Source organism: Periplaneta americana, chromosome 8 (genome assembly GCF_040183065.1).
Source record: "Periplaneta americana isolate PAMFEO1 chromosome 8, P.americana_PAMFEO1_priV1, whole genome shotgun sequence".
Taxonomy (NCBI): Eukaryota; Metazoa; Arthropoda; class Insecta; order Blattodea; family Blattidae; genus Periplaneta; species Periplaneta americana.
Window position 1 is genome coordinate 32,893,054 of NC_091124.1, and position 19,558 is coordinate 32,912,611.

The window sequence follows — 19,558 nt, forward strand, 5'->3', positions numbered from 1 at the left end:
TCATACTGCGACCGAACTGCAAGAGTTCAACTGGGAAGTATTGGATCACCCTCCTTATAGCCCAGATTTGGCGCCTAGCGATTATAATCTCTTCATGCACATGAAGACGTGGCTTGGTTCGAAGTGCTTTGATGATGACGAATAGTTGAAAACCAGCGTCGTAGATTGGCTTCAGTCGCAGGCAGCCGAATTCTACGATTGCAGAATTTCAAAGCTTGTCAAACGCTACGACAAGTGTCTCAATGTGACTGGAAACTATGTGGAAAAATAAACTAGTGTGTGTACTTTTAAATGTATTGTAACCCAATTCTGTAACGTCATTCACAGGTTTGTAAAAAATAAACGGAAGTTACTTTATGAATAGCCCTCGTAAAAGTGAAGGAGAAAGGAGAAGTAATAGAAGATGAGAATAATAAGAAAATGGATCATTTCAATTGATATCACTTCCATGTACTTATTTCTAATTTGTACCATAAATGAGAAATAAAAACCTAACATATATATTAAAACTAAAATGAGGAAGTGACGAGTGTATTTTGTTTTGTTAATATCCTACCATAAATATGTAAAACATTCTCATATATAACAGCCATCTCATCTTTCAACTGAGGGAACCTATTAGACAATGAACACACTGATCACTGATAGCATGCGAACACGGTATTTGCAGGGGAGTAGGGAACATGCCTCTTGCCAGGGGAAGAGTGCAACAGCAATCAGCATTGGGGATTATGGACATGCACAATGGAAGTTAACAGCCTTGTTAAAGGTATGCAATTCAGAGGGTTAATAAAACATGTTTCCTGCAACATTAAAAAACTTATTACATACATAAATATATGTTAATTATTTACTAAAAACAGTCAGATTGCTAAAGAATTAAATACCAGAAAGAGCAGATTTCTTGTATCACAGTGTAATGCTATGTAAAGACTTCCCATTATCATTAAGCATACCGTAGCTATTGAGATTTAGGCCTTAGTTGTGATGCAGGAAATTCATACAATGCTAAATAAAAGCGGAAATGAAGTAAATTACTTTACAAATATTGAGTTACACATGTGTTTAGATGAGTTAACATTATTCTATATCAGCAAAACCTTTAATATAACGTATTTCAGTTCCAAGTTACCACGTTCGACTCAAAATTAAATACCATATCCCTGATGTTTCTCTTACATAATGGACATATAAATGAAAATGATAAAGCAAATCTTATTTTATATGTTTCATACACAATTGCAATCAGATACCATCAAACTGAACATTAAATTTTAATGGCCAAGTTGGATGGGTTCTTGTATGTCAACACATGGAAAAAATCATACATTTATTAATATTTTAACTGAAAATACACTAAAAGTTGCATCCAACCGTGAAGCTCACTAATATCAGTCACACATCCAATGTTCGTCCTAACGTGGATAATGAACAAAAAGTAATATTATAGATTTATTAATTTGTCCTACAGAATAATATCTATAATATTGACAATTAATATTTGAGGAGAAAAATTCGCTCTGGCACCAGGGATCGAACGTAGATTACTGTGCACGTAACTGTGGAATCCCGGCCAAACAAATCACTCAGCTGAGTGCGCTCCTAGTATAATGGCAGTTGACATTGGACATATACGTCAACATATATGCCTAACTTGGAGTCAGGCCACAAAGGGAAACATTGAACGAGGAGGGTTCGGTCCGGTACTGTGGATTGAATTCGGCATAGCTCAGTGGTCAGAGCACTTGGTACATAGAACCAAGGACCCGGGTTCAATCCCCAGCGCCAGAGCGAATTTTTCTCCTCAAATATTAATTGTCAAAACAAAGTAAATCAGACGATGGAATCAAAATTATGAGGGACATTAGTTTTATCCATACAAAAACTTGGCTTCCTCACACTGATTGGATATAACCTGTGGTGACAAAAGTGTCAGCAGATTTTGTGACCTTTTTCATTTACCAGAAAATTGAAAGTTGATCCATGCTTTTTGGAAATTTTTCGAAAGTAATAATCAAAAAGATGAAGTGAAATCTTCAATGAAGTCGACCTGGTTGGCGAGTTGGTATAGCGCTGGCCTTCTATGCCCAAGGTCGCGGGTTCGATCCCGGGCTAGGTCGATGGCATTTAAGTTTGCTTAAATGCGACAGGCTCATGTCGGTAGATTTACTGGCATGTAAAAGAACTCCTGTGGGATAAAATTCCGGCACATCCGGCGACGCTGATATAACCTCTGCAGTTGCGAGCGTCGTTAAATAAAGCATAACCATCTTCAATGAAAACTATTTAAACACTTATGATATCTATATCAGAATGTGACAGATCATTTAGTGCTATGGCTGAAATTATGAAGAGAAGGAACTGTCCTGTAATTTCAAAAGCAACTTAATTTTCATCAGTTGTGTTGGTCCCCCTTTAAAGACTTCAATGCCCTTTTGCACATATGCAGTCATCGATCGCGAATATGAAGGCAGACAACAGATGAAACTGCATGCAGGAAGTTGTTGTTGCTGTTTTCTAATGCCAAGCGTTTGACAATAAAGTCATTTGACCTCTTGCACTCCAATATTTTTCAAAGATATTATCATGGTCAGCCAATGAAACACAGATTTTGAGGTGTTCCGAATCCATTTCTTGGTTTGAGTTGCACAATGGGCAGTTAGGGGATGATATATTCTAATTCTATGCAGATGTTTGGCCGAACAGTCATGGCCCGTTGCCAATCTAAATGCAGCTACAGACGATTTTCGTGGTAAGTCGGGAATTAACTGTTGATTATGATGCAGAGAGTTCCATTTTTTTCCCTTGAGATTGTGTTATCAAATTTTGTTTGTTGAAGTCTAAGTATGTAGATTTAATAAATCTTTTCACAGAGTAACATGTAGCTTTAGTAACAGGTCTGTAAGTAGCAGTGCTACCCTTCTTTGCTAGTGCATCCGCATTCTCGTTTCCCAGGATTCCACAATGAGATGGTATCCATTGGAATACAATTCTTTTATTGAGTGATATTAATTGAGAGAGCATTTTAGTTATTTCTGCAGTCTCAGATGAAGGTGTGTGTTTAGAGACTATTGATAGAATAGCTGCTTTGAAGTCTGACAATATTACTGCATTCTTAAATTCTTACTGCATGCAGGAAGTGAGAGCCAGTAAAGGAAACGACTTACGAAGCAATCTGGGGTCTTCTGAAATTGGCGAGCTCCAGGAAAAAAAAATTCCAACTAAAGCACTGAATACTGAGTAAACAAAATCTACCCACCCAAAAGTTATGTCTAACGTTGTAAAATATGTCTAAATGATTCATTGTAATGCTGTGAAAGTTACATCAAATTATGGCTTAACGTTTTGTACATCTGCAGTTTATATAATTGGGCCTATCAGATTTATGATGATTTTTCCATGTATTCACAAACAAGTCCACTTAAAGACAAAAACTAATCAAATCATTTCCAAATATTTCCAGAGAAATAAAAACTCTGATGCGTCAATAACAAAGAAAGATAGCGGCAGTGGGGGGGGGGGGGGGGAGGGATCAGTGGAGGCCTGTGAACAAAATCAGATGTGTGCTAGCGTACATGTACCTAGTATACATTCTTATACAGGTCGATTCAAGAAGATAAAATGTTTTTTTTTTATTTTTTTTTTTTATTATTTTTAAGATGAGTAAATGCATCAAAATGAAACTAACTAGGGAGACTTACCAAGTGATAATGGATTCTCACAGCGATTTTTCCCCATATGTTCCATTTGAAATAAGAAACCTCCCTACAAATTTCTACATTTGGAAAGGACCTCGTTTTCGAGATATAATTTTTTTTTTTCAAATTCTTCAATCCAGAGCTATAACAGCTAATGCAAACAGTACTATGTGCTAGACATATCAGGCAATTAGTCTCATCTAGCTGCATACTGCATTGTCAAAATCTCCTTAAATAATATAAGTTATGAAAATGATATATCAGAATATAATTCCAGAAGTTGATTGAACTATCTCTCTGTTCTGGAAATAATGCTTCAGTGGAGAGAGATTCTTCAATAAGCATTATGTGGACAGAGTTTAGAAATTCTTCATGTCATGCTTGCTATCTTAATCAACTTCAACATGACCCATTAGGAATTTGCTTAAAAATTGAAATCTAGAGAAGATCTGCTTAAAAAAAATTCACTCTTCTGAAAAAAATAGTAGTTTAGTCTGTATATAAAATGAGTATCAGTTTTTCAAATCTTTAAATTGTGTAAAACCGACATAAGTGAATGGCCATCTAGCTAATGTTAAAAGTATTATTCTCCTATGTCGATATCTGCCCCCAGAAATTGTGAAAAAAACCTGATAACCTTAACATATAGTCTAACCATCTCGAAAACGTTTTTATTGATTTGCAGAATATGTCACTGCAATAGATATTTATATCGATATGATGTACAGAGTTTTTCATAAGTAACGAGAAAATATAAAATTAAAAAAAAAACAAAACTATTTTGGATAATTTTTTGAAATGATGTTCATCCTCATGAGAAAGAACCCTTCCCGGTGCTCTACAGCCGATTTGGAAACAAACACCCCCTCCCTCCACCGCCAGAGGAAGCTACTTATCCATGTGTAATGTGCATTTGATGCCAACTTAAAATGACCTGGAGCAAGATCTTCTATATGCCAAGGACTTAAAATGACCTGGAGCAAGGCCTTCTATAGGCCAAGGATAATGCCTCATGGCCATGCCTATACACATTGTTGTGATAGACTGGAATGATAAAATGCCACGCAGCAGCTTAACATTATAGCAGAAGAGAAAAATTGCTGCCTGGTTTGAACTTGTAAACAGTGTCGCTAAAATTAACCATTTACTCTGTAGACGAAGTATTTCCAGGCAGGTGGATCGGTCGCACAGGCCCAATCTGTTGGCCTCCGCGATCACCTGATTTGACTCCCCTGGACGTCTTTTTCTGGGGATTCATAAAAAATAGTGTCTATGCGACTAAACCACGCACCATTCCTGAATTAGTTGAACGAATTGAACACACATACAAATGATTATGCCTGACATGCTCACCACAGTCCATGAAGAGTTGATACATCGCTTCATTTGTGCATTCAGCAGAACGAAAGACATTTTGAAATTTGTACACCATAATTTGTCAACAATTGAAACTGTTTTTACATTTATGTGTTTTAATAAAGCTTTAAAACACTAACCATTCTTTTGTTTAATAGCTCTGGCGGCAAGGGGAGGGTGGTTTATTTCCAAATTGACTGTATGGCACCGGGAAGGGTTTTCTCGTGAGGATGAACATCATTTCAAAAAATTATCTAAAATAGTTGATTTTTCGATAGGCTTGTTACTTATGAAAGACCCTGTATTATGGAAAGTTATTTTGTACATAAACTTCTAGTGAGTTATCAAACTAACTGCATACAATTTCAACTCTATCATGTTAACTCCTTTCTCAACTCCAAAATTTCCATTTGGAAAACAGAAGCCAATTAGACACACCTACAATATTTATACGAATTTATCAGAATTTATCTGTGTATATTGTATCAAAGATAATGTTGTTCTATTAGTTATGGACTCTGTCATTTCTGGTTAATGATTAAAAATACACTTTCTACTGAAATACTATTAAAAGACACCCATGTCACCCTTAGAGCCTACTTCTACTTTCTTAATTTTCTGTATGGCACAATTGATCACAGAATATCATGAACGGTGATAAGTTATGTAATCGGTGGATTTCACTAAATACTGATCTTATTTCGTTATATATTATAAACCCTGTTATCAAAATGAAGTTTTATTCTATTATGCGTAATAGAAATACATGTTTCATTTAAATAAATTCTATTCCTACATGTTCTGCAATACCGGTACTTCTAATGTACTACATGTAACACATGTCTTATCTATTCCGCCTACACCATGTGAATGCGTGTTTCACATTGTGACAATCAATATTTAAGTTAGCTGTCGCCACTGCACCTAGCTACTAGACATGCAGTTTTGATGTTGTATGGAAGCCATGGTCAGTAGTTGGGGTACCAGCTAGGGCCATCATGTAATCTAGACTCAAGCCTGCACCATTCTGATTTGAGATTCAAATCGTTTAACTTGTAAATTCATTGTTATTTATGCAACATCTTATTTTTTAAAAGAAGTATATGGGTAACTACAAAGTAATGCACAATTTTTAAATTGAAATTTTAATATATTTTCACAGTATGCAGATACATCCATTAGAAACAAAATTTAATTTCTTATTCACAGTGAACCGTAAGTAATGTCACTAGTAGTTCCGTGGGTTATTCTTTGAGATATTTGAAACAAAAAAGTGTAATATAATTATTTTGCTCGTTTTTGCTTCCCTTCCGAGATAAAAATTGTTTTATATCATACATGGACACAATTTTCGATTACGTGAGGCACTCGATTTGAAATAGTTTGTTTACTAGAAGAGGAGACTGCAGGGTAGGATGGGAAATATAAACTGCTGTGACCTGCGTCACCTTATCGTAATTGCTAAGGCGGTCAGTGACGAATTATTAGGAAAGCGCTTGGTTAACGTGAGAGACTCGAAAACTTTTATTCATGTAATCTTCATCTTACGATGTTTGGTGACGTATACACGTCCGTTGATGTGACATATTAATGAATTTTAAATACTATTATAGTCACAATCATGCCATGGCATGAAAAAAAAAAATTTTTCACAACCTCGAGCGGGAATCGAACCTGCGACTTCCTGTTCTCCGGTCAGGCGCAGTATGAAAGGATAATTCCAAGCCTTTGGCGTGAGACGAACTCGATAGCTCAGTGGTACAGCGCCTGACCGGAGAACAGGAAGTTGCAGGTTCGATTCCCGCTTGAGGTTGTGAAATTTTTCTTTCATGCCATGGCATGATTGTGACTATAATAGTATTTAAAATTCACTTTTATTCAATTTGGCAAATTAATTCGGCAGCTTTAATCATAAACCTCTTTACTATTTCTCCATCATTGAACTGATTTAAATCACAGGCGAGAAATTGCATAACTAGCCAATAATATTCCATCACGTTGTCTACGTTTATTTTCTTGAATATTCTGGTGTTTATCAAGATTACTTAATAGATTTGCACGTTCTCCACCTAAAATAATTTCAGAAAATCATATTTCGTTTTCTACGCACATTTGATATATATATATATATTTTTTTTTATAAATTTCTTTTGGAAATAATACGTACAAACAACATTTAATTCCTCGTACCTTCTAATGCAGTGTGTTTAAGGTATAATGTCGTATTTAGTATACTATGCAAATGTTAAGATCATAAATTTTCTTCGGAATAGTACGAAAAATAACATTTAATTTGTCTTACCTTCTAATTCAGCATGTTCTTTATGACATACGGAGTAATGTCGTTGTATATTAAATTTATTAATGCCTAATAGGATTTTCGAGCATAACATACATCGTATGGTCTCCCCTTCTAAACAGCCAAAAAACTCTTCCTCCCATTTCTCATGAAATAATCGTTTTCTAACGCGTACACACTGCTTTGATAATGCCATTATGCCACCACTGATATTGCTTATGAAACTGATATAGAACCTGCCCACGCCTAAGAGCTACATGAGGGAGGAACGGGGACTGTGAAGATGATGTCACTCAGAGCGATAAGCTCTGTGAAGGTCAGTGAGGCACAAATTCTCAAGTGAGGCACGATGTTCATCTATGTTTTATATGAAACATTTCATAACTTGTTTTTGGAAAACCATTGATTTAATTCCCAATATGCTCAGTCAGTTTAAGAGAGCAGTGTATTATGATAATAAATTATTGAAAGAACTTTAGTTTTGTCCTTTAAATGTGCATAAATTTGATCTGAACAAATGTAACTTTCCGTTCTGCAAAGGAATTTTACTATAATACATTTGTTCAGGTAAAATTTCTGCACATTTAAAGGGGGAAAATAAAATTATTTCAATTATCATAATACACTGCTCTCTTAAATAGACTATGCATATTGGGAATTAAATCAATGGCTTCCCCGAAACACGCTATGAAATGTTTCATACAAAACAATTTTTATCTCGAAAAAGAAGCAAAAACGAGCAAAATTATATTAAACTTTATTTCAAATCTCTCAATAACTCCCTGAAATTAATGACATTACTTACAGTTCACCTGTATAAGTCTATCCCTTTATATCATTGTAGCAGTGTACCATCTCTGAACAATGGAATTTGTGCCTGCATTAAAACTCTGAACTAAGTCGTCATCCTCAAGCTGTTCTGTTTGCAACCATCATGTTTACCAAACAAGCTTATTTTAAATCACTGTATAAGGTCACACTTTTCCGGCCATTTAGACTGCATGAATAAATATACTCATAGTATTGATCTGTTTCACCAGTAACTGCATGCTGACTTGTCTATTTTTTCTCCCAACCTGAATTCAATTACCTAAGCCATTTTAACAACATAACATTTTCCCAAAGGAAATCTGGAAAGTACACCAACATCAGTTCTTTGTTTGTTCTTACAAAAATCAATTAATAATGTATACTACGCAAAACAGACTTTATAGTTTAAAAATGGCACATTCAACTTCTGAAATATTTATTTTTATATAACCAGATTAGAAAGGCTGGGAATACACAAAAGTTTAGCATTACTTTTGTGCAGAAAAAAAGATACTTTATGCACAATAGCAGGATTTATGTTTTAGTATGTGCAGAAATTGCAAAGAGAATTAAGAATAAGTTAGGTTAAAATGAAAAAGAACAAAATAAAACAATGTCAATATAAAGACAATCGAAATTGTATCAAAGAGAGAGAGACACAGACAGACAGAAAGGGAGAGAACGAAACAACGTGAAGCAATAAAAACTATAAGAAAAGCTCACGGAAGAATTAAAAGAAGACAATTATTTGGATTCTCAAATTAATAGCAATATTAAGTGACTTATGATCACAATTATTCGAAGTGTTCAGGTACTATGTATCTCCCAACATGAAAAAAAAAAATGGGATAAGTATAATCTATTTCATTTCTGTCACAAGGTAAGTAGCATTGGTAAAGGCTACTGTTGAACCACTGATATGGGTTATTGATATGACATTTATTTAAATATCCATTTCTCTGTAATAATGGACAGTATTGGTAGAAAAAATTATAGGAATATGCTATTGGATATGTCCAAGTCTAGAGCGAAAATGGCAAATTCATAATGAAATGCAAAATGCGTCAGCACAGGAGATACGTTTTTGCACAATTTAATACAAGATAATATCTCTATGTTCACATTTTCAGCAAGAATGGATATCACAGTAAATTTCTACAGTGGATGACCAACAAGAAATTGATAGGAATAAAAAAACGAAGCATAGGAAAAATGTATTTACTGTGCCTAACTAGGAAATACAGCAATGTCAAAGAAAATTTTAACAGAAAAAGGAGCATCTTCTGTGAACCTACGGTAAAATAACTAGGGAAGAGTAATGAAGTGCTTTGTGTGGAGTGTGTTCTTTTTTTTATTGGGTTATTTTACGACGCTGTATCAACATCTAGGTTATTTAGCGTCTGAATGATATGAAGGTGATAATGCTGGTTAAGTGAGTCCGGGGCCCAGCACTGAAAGTTACCTAGCATTTGCTCGTGTTGGGTTGAGGGAAAACCCCGGAAAAAACCTCAACCAGGTAACTTGCCCCACACCGGAATTCGAACCCGGGCCACCTGGTTTCGCAGCCAGATGCGCTGACCGTTACTCTACAGGTGTGGACTGGAGTGTGGTATTGTATGGGGCCGAAACATGGACATTACAACGAAGTAAAGAGAAACGACTAGAAGCATTTAAATTATGGATATGGAGAAGAATGGAGTGTGAAATGAACAGAAGGAATAAGAAATGAAGCTGTGCTAGAAAGAGTGGGTGAGGAATGAATGATGCTGAAACAGATCAGGAAGAGAAAAAGAAATTGGTTGGGTCACTCGCTGAGAAGAAACTGCCTACTGAAGGATGCACTGGAAGGAATGATGAACGGAAGAAGAGTTCGGGGCAGAAGAAGATATCAGATGATAGACGACATTATGATATATGGATCATATGCGGAGACTAGAGGGGAGGTGGAAAATAGGAAAGACTGCAGAATGCTGGGTTTGCAGTGAAATACCTAACCTTGGGCAGAACACTATGAATGAATGAATGAATGAATGAACTATAAAACAGCTGTTGTACAGACCCAGAAACAAAATTTAATTTCTGATACAACGCTTTGCGCATGTGCAGTAAACTAGAGCACCTAAATATATGCTACTTGTGGAGAATCTTGCGAAGCTTATTGCCTACATAGAGGAGGACTGCTACCAAGACTCGACCCATTTTTTAATTCCGTATCTGTACTGTTATGACATCACATCAATTGTATGGTGTTTTCAAGTCACGTGATAGTTCAAAATTGTATCTCACATTTGAATAATTTCAAGGAAAAATTGTTCTGGGGCCGGGTATTGATCCCAGGACCCTTCGCTTAGCGCACGAACGCTCTTCTGACTGAGCTACCCGAGGAACTATACACGACACCGTCACAATTTTTCCTTTGTATCCACACAACTCAAATGAGCTGACAAGACGCCAGAATTCAACTATGAGTGCACACAAATACTTGTGTGACTTAAATTGTGGCTTTCTGTTAACGTACCTCCAGTAACGAATGTATTATACAAATCTGGCTTTCAGGTAGTAGCTCCCTGTAAAGCAGGTTTGAATAATTTCAAGGAAAGCCACAATTTAAGTCACACAAGTATTTGTGTGCACTCATAGTTGAGTTCTGGCGTCTTGTCAGCTCATTTGAGTCGTGTGGACACAAAGGAAAAATCGTGACGGTGTCGTGTATAGTTCCTAGGGTAGCTCAGTCGGAAGAGCGTTCGCGCACTAAGCGAAGGGTCCTGGGATCGATACCCGGCCCCGGAACAATTTTTCCTTGAAATTATTCAAACCTGCTCTACAGAGAGCTACTACCTGAAAGCCAGATTTGAGTATCTCACATTATTTGCATTTTTATCAAGAAAGGTAGAGATTCTTAACTTTTAAAATACCTTATTATGAGATTATATCACATTTACAACTAAAAAAAAATATTATGTCATATTTATGAATAAAAATGTATCTTTCGACGGAAAACAACACATATACATGTTTTTCATTACTTTTAGAAATAAATTTCGTCCCTAAGGATGTATGCACACATTGTAAAAATAATAACGTTGTAAAGTAAAAGGTGAACTTTGAAAAATGGTGCATCACTTTTGGAGTTACATTCGCATTTCAGGTGAAATTTTATAAATTAAGAAGAATAATTTCCTATAGAAAACTTAAAGAAGCTTCTACCTTACTACTAAATTGATTAATGATTTCTTTACGATATTTCAGAACCAGAAGTTCTTTGAAAACATCAGGGAAAACAATCCCTCCTTTGTCATGGTAAGAAAATTAAAAGCAGTATGTCGAGATCTTAACAAGCATTATGCAAATTCTGCTGCTGTATGAGCAAATATGGTACTTGGTTCCACCTAGCCTCTATTTGCGAGAATGTAATAGCATTAGATTAGCAACACATACTGGACATTTCCTTGGGATCGACATCCCACAAAGGCTTCCCAGCAGAGGTCGAGCGTTGCTGGTCTCCCCTCAGAATACTTTTCGGAAGATTCTCGTCCTGGTCTTTGGAGGGAACGAGTTCCACCATAGCACTTAACACGTCACTACTCGGACTGGCACACACACCCGGACTAGGAGAAGAAGCTGTCGTTGGAGAGTCCTGCTTCTGCTGTCTCGATTTTAGGAACATTGAACCACCTCCTGCAACACACAATTTACAAATCTTCAATACATTATTCAATGATCTTTGGTGTCTTGTTTATATATAAATTTTAGAAACAAACTATTCAGTGTATGGGCATCTCACTATACAACCACACAAAGCAATACAAAGTTTGGGGCAAAGACCAGTTCTAACTATGATTCAAACACATTCTTTTAAACTTGAACTTTCTCCATCTCCTAATGTTCTAAGAGAATGCCTAATAAAACTTTCAATAAATTGTATGGAGGATGATCAACAAAAGTATGAAAACTGTACTGAAATGCAATTTCCAAAAACAGGCTGAATCCATGTAGATGTAAAGAACATTGTGTCATCAGCCAAATGGCTGGAAGCACGTATTAAGATGTAACAAGCAAATTAAAATATAAATAGACTGGCTGGTTACATATGAACAGGTTCGAATTTCATTTAGATTTTGATTTTAATGGTAGTGACTGTGTGATAATGGATAACAAGAAGAATAAGAAAATAAAGGGAAAAATGTAATGAAAATATGAAAGAAATTATGGAAAAACAAAATGGAAATGAATTAGAAGAAAGTGATGCTGCATTAGAAGAAGCTGAAGATGAAGTAGAAGAAACAAGTTGGTGTAGAAGAAACTAAAGATGGCATAGAAGAAACTGAAGATGAAGTAGGAGAAACTGAAGAAAGAAACATGTAGAAGAAACTGAAGATGGAGTAGAAGAAACTGAAGATGGAGAAGAAGAAACTGAAGATGGAGTAGAAGAAACTGAAGAAAGAAACATGTAGAAGAAACTGAAGATGGAGTAGGAGAAACTGAAGATGAAGTAGGAGAAACTGAAGAAACATGTAAAAGAAACTGAAGATGGAGTAGAAGAAACTGAAGATGGAGTAGAAGAAACTGAAGATAGAGTAGAAGAAACTGAAGATGAAGTATGAGAAACTGAAGATGAAGTATGAAAAACTGAAGAAAGAAACATGTAGAAGAAACTGAAGATGGAGTAGAAGAAACTGAATATGGAGTAGGAGAAACTGAAGAAAGAAACATGTAGAAGAAACTGAAGATGAAGTAGAAGAAACTAAAGATAGAGTGGAAGAAACTGAGGATGAATTGGAAGAAACTGAAGATGGATTGAAAGAAACTGAAATTGAATTAGGAGAAAATGATGTATTAGAAGAAACTTAAGACAGAGTAGAAGAAACTGAAAATGAAGTAGAAGGAACTGAAGATGGCTTAAAAGAAACTGGAGCTAAACTACAGACACTGAAGATTCAGTAGCAGAAACTTAAGCAGAAGAAGAAACTGAAGATGAAGTAGAAGAAACTGAAGATGGAGAAGAAGAAACTGAAGGTGGAGAAGAAGAAACTGAAGATGGAGAAGAAGAAATTTAAGATGGATTGGAAGAAACTGAAAATGGATTGAAAGAAATGAAAACCGTACAGTATGTATATATTATAAAGATCTTGTAATAAATGTACTGCTTCCCAATAAATCTACTTAGAAGAAGAAAAAAGCATCATGGTAGCATCAATTTTTTAAGAATGAATTAAGGCTGTGAACTTTTCAAACACTCTTAGTACAGCATAGTCATAAAGTCCCTGTACTCATAAATTTGAAAATATATTGCTACTTTACTGTGACTGTTATGCTTAAGAGATTTACAGTGAAACATGCAGCAACTATGTAGAACAACAATGGCGTGACTGCAATGGGGGAAGGATCAACTCATATCCTAAAATCTTTGAGCATATTTCCCCGATTTAGCCCCACTGAATTTCTTTCTATGGGACTACCGGTACTTAAAAGAAACTGTAAACAAATGTAACCCCAGTTGGAAGATCTGAAGCAGGTAATTATGCGAACAATTGACGCAATCAATATTGAGATGTGTGTTGCAAAATATATGCAATCACGTGAACTTATACTTGCCAGGAAACTGTGAAAGTGCATCAGCATTGCAACACGTAAATCCATATAGATACGTATATGCAATTGTATACACATATGTAATGTTATTTAATACAATACATTTTCAAACTTTGAATTCATGGACTTTATGAACACCCTGTATACCACAATCAATTATTTATATCTATACCAATAAAATTTAATTCCACAGCACGTACTTTGAAAACCAGTGTCTTAAATATTAAACAATGGAACAAAATTAAACTCGTTACATTGCACTTACATGGAAAATGAAATTGCTATACTGGAGAATTACCACGGTCACTTTGAACTGTGCCGTTACGTTTACCACCAAATTTAAGTAAATACACAATGTCACCAACATAAGAACATGACGTTGGTGTGTGGCGTAGTTGGTGGGAGAATTTTTTCTCTCTCTCTCTGCCTCCTTCGTTCTGAACATTACTGAGAGATAGCACCAGTGTTAGCTACAAAGTGTATTTGCCCAAATATATTGCAAGTAGATTACATGACTTATTACGTGTCTTAGATGAGGTCTCGAGAAAAAAACAGTTTTGTGCTATATTTCTTTTTTTTCTCTCTCTGTCTACCTCCTTCGTTTTGAACATTATTGAGAGATAGCACCACTGTTAGCGACAATGTGTATTTGCGTAAATATTACGAGTAGGTTAGGTTAGCTTAGGTTAGCTTTGGTTAGGTTAGCTTAGCTTAGCTTTGGTTTGGTTAGGTTAGGTTAGCTTTGGTTAGGTTAGGTTAGGTTAGCTTAGCTTAGGTTAGCTTTGGTTAGGTTAGCTTAGCTTAGCTCTGGTTAGGTTAGGTTAGTTTTGGTTAGGTTAGCTTCGGTTAGGTTAGGTTAGCTTTGGTTAGGTTAGCTTGATTTCATTCGTCCATGTAGTAGTTAAAATTATATAATATGACAGTTTTTGATTCGTAATATTGATTAAAAAAATAATAGGCCTATAATGAAAGCGGTGAATAATTTCATGGTCCCTAAATTCTTTTTTTCGTAAAAGGCTAGGTATTTTTCTATAGGCCAGAAATAAAACAGCAACGCCGTCATAATTACATACTTTACGTTTTGGCGAACATTAACCGGAAATTTACTTTCCGTCATTTTAATGGTATTCCGTGAAACACACCTTTTTTCCTGTTAATTTCCTTGTGATAATCTAGTTTATGATCTTATTACATCTTCATTTTCTTTTAATGCATTCAAAAAACCGCCGTTGTACTACATAAAACCTTGAACTTGACTAATGGAGTGAATTATTTAAGAATATAGTCGCGAATTTGACTACCACCATTTCGATTATATTTTGTTTGATACGGCTCGGTACGGCCCGGTGACTAGTGGCCAGCGAGTACCGTCGACTATCGATATTGGTCTGCCGTGGGTATTATCCAGTTGTTCCAATGAAATTAAATGCTTGAAGCTGACTCACCAGTCAAAGTTAGTTCACCTCGTCCAGTCATTCCCCGAGGATGCTTCTCCTGTGCGGACAAAAGTCTTTCCTTCCTGCTCAATGCACTCTCTTCATTTCTTTTGACTAAGCTGCCCACATCCATCCTGTCGATATCTATTCTTGCAGTTGGGCTTGGTATTTCCTTGTGCACTGCTGTGTCTCTGGTACTGCCACCACCAAGCTCGATTCTTGTGGTTATGCCCCTGCCAGCAGCCTCCGATACAGATTCTTTGGGTTTCAGTCCTTTGGAAGGGTCCATCATCCCTGTTGGACTCTTGCTTCCAGCAGGACTGCTTAGAGGGGAAGACTGCGGCTTTTTAGGCGAAGCTGAACTTGGAGTAGCAAGAGGTGATAGAACTGGAGATTTCTTTAGTGGAGCCTGAAAAGTGAAAAAAAAAACTTCTCTGCAATACCTTATTTTTAAAGCAGCTTTCGCCCGACTTACTTTTCAAAAATACTTTTAGGTTTAAGGAACAGGGAGGGTGCCAGAAAGATGACCTTGAAATCAATAATTTCTCTCTCACTTACAGTCAATCAGCTCACATGATTGGTCAGATATGAAACTCTTATTGGTTGAAAACTAAATAAATTACAGCGCTTGTTGACTAAACAACAACTACGTTAAAATATCTTGCCAAAAACTTCAAAATCCACTGTGTTAAAATACCTTGTCTAAAAACTTCAAAACTTTAAAAAAAACTTCACTGTGTTAAAATACCTTGTCTAAAAACTTCGAAACTTTAAAAAATTTCATTGTGTTAAAATACCTTGTCTAAAAACTTCGAAACTTTAAAAAATTTCACTGTGTTAAAATACCTTGTCTAAAAACTTCGAAACTTAAAAAAATTCCACTGTGTCAAAATACCTTGTCTAAAAACTTCGAAACTTAAAAAAAATTCACTGTGTTAAAATACCTTGTCTAAAAACTTCGAAACTTTAAAAAATTTCACTGTGTTAAAATACCTTGTCTAAAAACTTCGAAACTTTAAAAAATTTCACTGTGTTAAAATACCTTGTTTAAAAACTTCGAAACTTTAAAAAATTTCACTGTGTTAAAATACCTTGTCTAAAAACTTCGAAACTTAAAAAAAATTCCACTGTGTTAAAATACCTTGTCTAGAAATTTCGAAACTTTAAAAAAAAACTTCACTGTGTTAAAATACCTTATCTAAAAACTTAAAAAAAACTCCACTGTTTTAAAGTATCTTGTCAGAAACTTAAAAAAACCCACTGTGTTAAAATACCTTGCCTAAAAATTTCAAAACTTTAAAAAAACTTCACTGTGTTAAAAAACTTCAAAACTTTAAAAAACTTCACTGTGTTAAAATACCTTGTCTAAAAACTTTAAAACTATAAAAAAAAATTCCACTGTGTTAAAATACCTTGTCTAAAAATTTCAAAACTTTAAAAAAAACTTCACTGTGCTAAAGCATATTTTCTAAAAACTTCAAAACTTTAAAAAACTTCACTGTATTAGAATACCTTGTCTAAAAAGTTCAAAACTTTAAAAAACTTCACTGTATTAAAATACCTTGTCTAAAACTTCAAAACTATAAAAAAAACTTCACGGTGTTAAAATACCTTATCAGAAACTTCAAAACTTTAAAAAATTTCGCCGAGTTCAAATTTCTTAAGTCATATGAATCATAAATACTGGTCTAAGAGAACAGCATGCAGTGAAGTTTTTTAAAGTTTTCAAATTTGTATTATATTTACACATGAAATTATTATCACTTAATTTAGTTCGTTAAAGAAGTCACCCTGAAACAGGTAACTGAGAATTATTTTAATAATATTATAATTATTAAGATTCACTTAAACAGGTGCCTCTCTCTCTATTCATCCCCTCTCCATCATTTTTCCACAACCTCTCTTTCTATCCCTGTCTTAACTCTCCTTTAGTTCTCTACTTCCTCTCCCTCTCCCTCCCACACTCACACTGCTCCTCTTATCTATCCCATCCCTTAGTAAAACCAAAAAATGTCTGTACATACCAGCTGAATGTGTCCTTTCTTGAATACGCCACCGCCACCACCTTTAAGAGGTTCTAAAGAACGTGGCACACTGTGCATAGTATCTGATGCCGAAGGTGCAGCTTCCTCGTAACTCTTCAGGTCTTCCTTGGCCGACGTCTTGGAATCTTCCTCACCTAAACAATTATAGTAACATTTTATTCTTAGCTATGCTTATTCATTGTTTAATAATTTCATAGCAAAACAATTATAAAATTATTACACCGTCTCAGCAATCCTGACATATTGCGACACAAATAGTGGGCCTAGAAGTACAAAATATTTGAAATTACAACACGGCTATAAAACTAGCTATGCTATGCTGAAAAGTTTTCCATACCTGATTTCGCAATTGTCAAATTTCATAGTAAGTTTAGCAACAACAGACTACATTCCATGAGGCTAACTTATGATATGCCATATTTATAATTCAATGCTGAAAGCAAGTTTACCTGCTGAGCTGATGCTTTCCGATCGAACCTTCCTGACCAAGTTTCTGTACAAATCATCCAGGGGATGTTCCCAACGTGATTCTCCACTTCTGAAGTTGAAGTAGTACCAACACTGCAGTTCCTCATCGAAACTAAAACATAGTCAATAAATCATAAGTTATTTGTTTAAATCAAAATGAATCGTTTTTCATGAAAACTAGAAAAGAGGTCCAAAGCAGTCCATAAATTAAATAAAGCTGGTAAGAAATGTAATATCATCTGAGTAGAAAAACAATTGAAATCGTTCCATTAACCAATCGCAAACAATAAAAAATGACTGATGTAGAAAACAAAATAATTTAAGCATTTTAGAATTTTATTAATAACTGCCTTGTTCACAATGTCATAACAATGCAGCATAGATAAAAAAAAGGCAAGGAAGAAACACTGAAGACTTTAAGGGCCGTATTCATAGACATTTCGCAGCACGCGCTACGAGCGTACTAAGCTAGCCCCGGCTATCCACTGGTTACTAGTACAGAATTCAAATCATATCCTATCGCTAACACTGGTTTATGAATACGAAAAACGTTGATAATCCACCGAAAGCCCGCGCTAAAAATGTCTATGAATACGACCCTAAGTGATTCAAAAGAATTTTTACAATTTTAATAATTTAGAATTTCCGAACAAAAAAACAGAAAACTCGAAACTGAACAAGTGTCTTTTTGCGATTTCTGTACGCTCTGTAGTCCTAAAGGAAGAAGTTTGAAGAGGTTTGGGTTTATGATATATATGTCAATTGTTTTATTAGATCTGGGAGACCACAGTTGCTTTGCTGTCCTTAAAAAAAGAGCAAAGAACTAGGTCAGTGAAAAGGATTGTGTGAATAGTCTGAAGGAGCAGGCCAGGCTAATTTGATGATAATTTAAAATTTAACTTAGTTTACAACTCACCATGGCTTCCAGCCAGGAGGCAAAGCTTGCATAAGACCATCGCGTGCAAAATGGAGCAGATGAGGTTCACTCTCCGGGTTAATTCCAATCTTCACTGCATAGTCTCTTATCTCTGTAATGCAAAAATACTGTTAAAACAAACCAGCAGGTGTAAACAAGGTGAAAGGAATACAGATCTTACAATGGAACCTTCCACAACACAAGATAGAAACAATCTTGAAAATTTCCACATTCATAAAAAAAAAAAAAAAAAAAAAAAAAAGTAACATACGAAAATATATCTGCCAAACTGTAAAGGGCCCTCAGATAATCAATCTTTATTATCAGAATTATAATGTTGCTAATTCAAACTAAAATATTTTTAATACTGGCAATATACAGAGTGTTTCAAAATTAAACCTATAACTTTTTCTGAAATATTCTTTAATTAAAACACACACAAAAGTAAATGGCTTCAATCTTCTAACCTAAATTGTTCTTGAGATATCAAATAAACGGCCACCGGCGTGGCTCAGTCGGTTAAGGCGCTTGCCTGCCGGCCTGAAGTTGCGCTCGGGCGCGGGTTCGATCCCCGCTTGGGCTGATTACCTCGTTGGGTTTTTTCCGAGGTTTTCCCCAACCATAAGGTGAATGCCAGGTAATCTATGGCGAATCCTCGGCCTCATCTCGCCAAATATCATCTCGCTATCACCAGTCTCATCGACGCTAAATAACCTAGTAGTTGATACAGCGTCCTTAAATAACCAACTAAAATAAAAAAAAATCAAATAAACATGATTTGTGATTAGGCAGTGTGTTGATGTACATGATACATATTGAACATTTTGTTCACTACCTAGCATCGAACTTCCAGCTCTTAACTTGCTGCGAAATTAGAGAAAAGCTCTCCATACACTACCTATTCACTCTGAGTTTCCGTAATTTTACCTATTAAAAAG

General features: G+C 35.3%; 1 protein-coding gene across 5 annotated transcripts in view; it reads right to left on the reverse strand.

Moving 5' to 3' along the window:
• Cep164 (centrosomal protein 164) overlaps nt 1-19,558 on the reverse strand; it is a 138,466-nt gene that overhangs the window by 65,506 nt on the left and 53,402 nt on the right. For all 5 annotated transcript variants that reach the window (XM_069832716.1, XM_069832717.1, XM_069832719.1 and 2 more), the window contains exons 2-6: nt 18,621-18,732; nt 17,686-17,816; nt 17,216-17,370; nt 15,201-15,600; nt 11,602-11,841 (exon numbers count right to left, since the gene is read on the reverse strand). In XM_069832716.1, the coding sequence (XP_069688817.1) occupies nt 11,602-11,841; nt 15,201-15,600; nt 17,216-17,370; nt 17,686-17,816; nt 18,621-18,732 (1,038 nt within the window). The remainder of the gene's footprint in view (nt 1-11,601; nt 11,842-15,200; nt 15,601-17,215; nt 17,371-17,685; nt 17,817-18,620; nt 18,733-19,558) is intronic.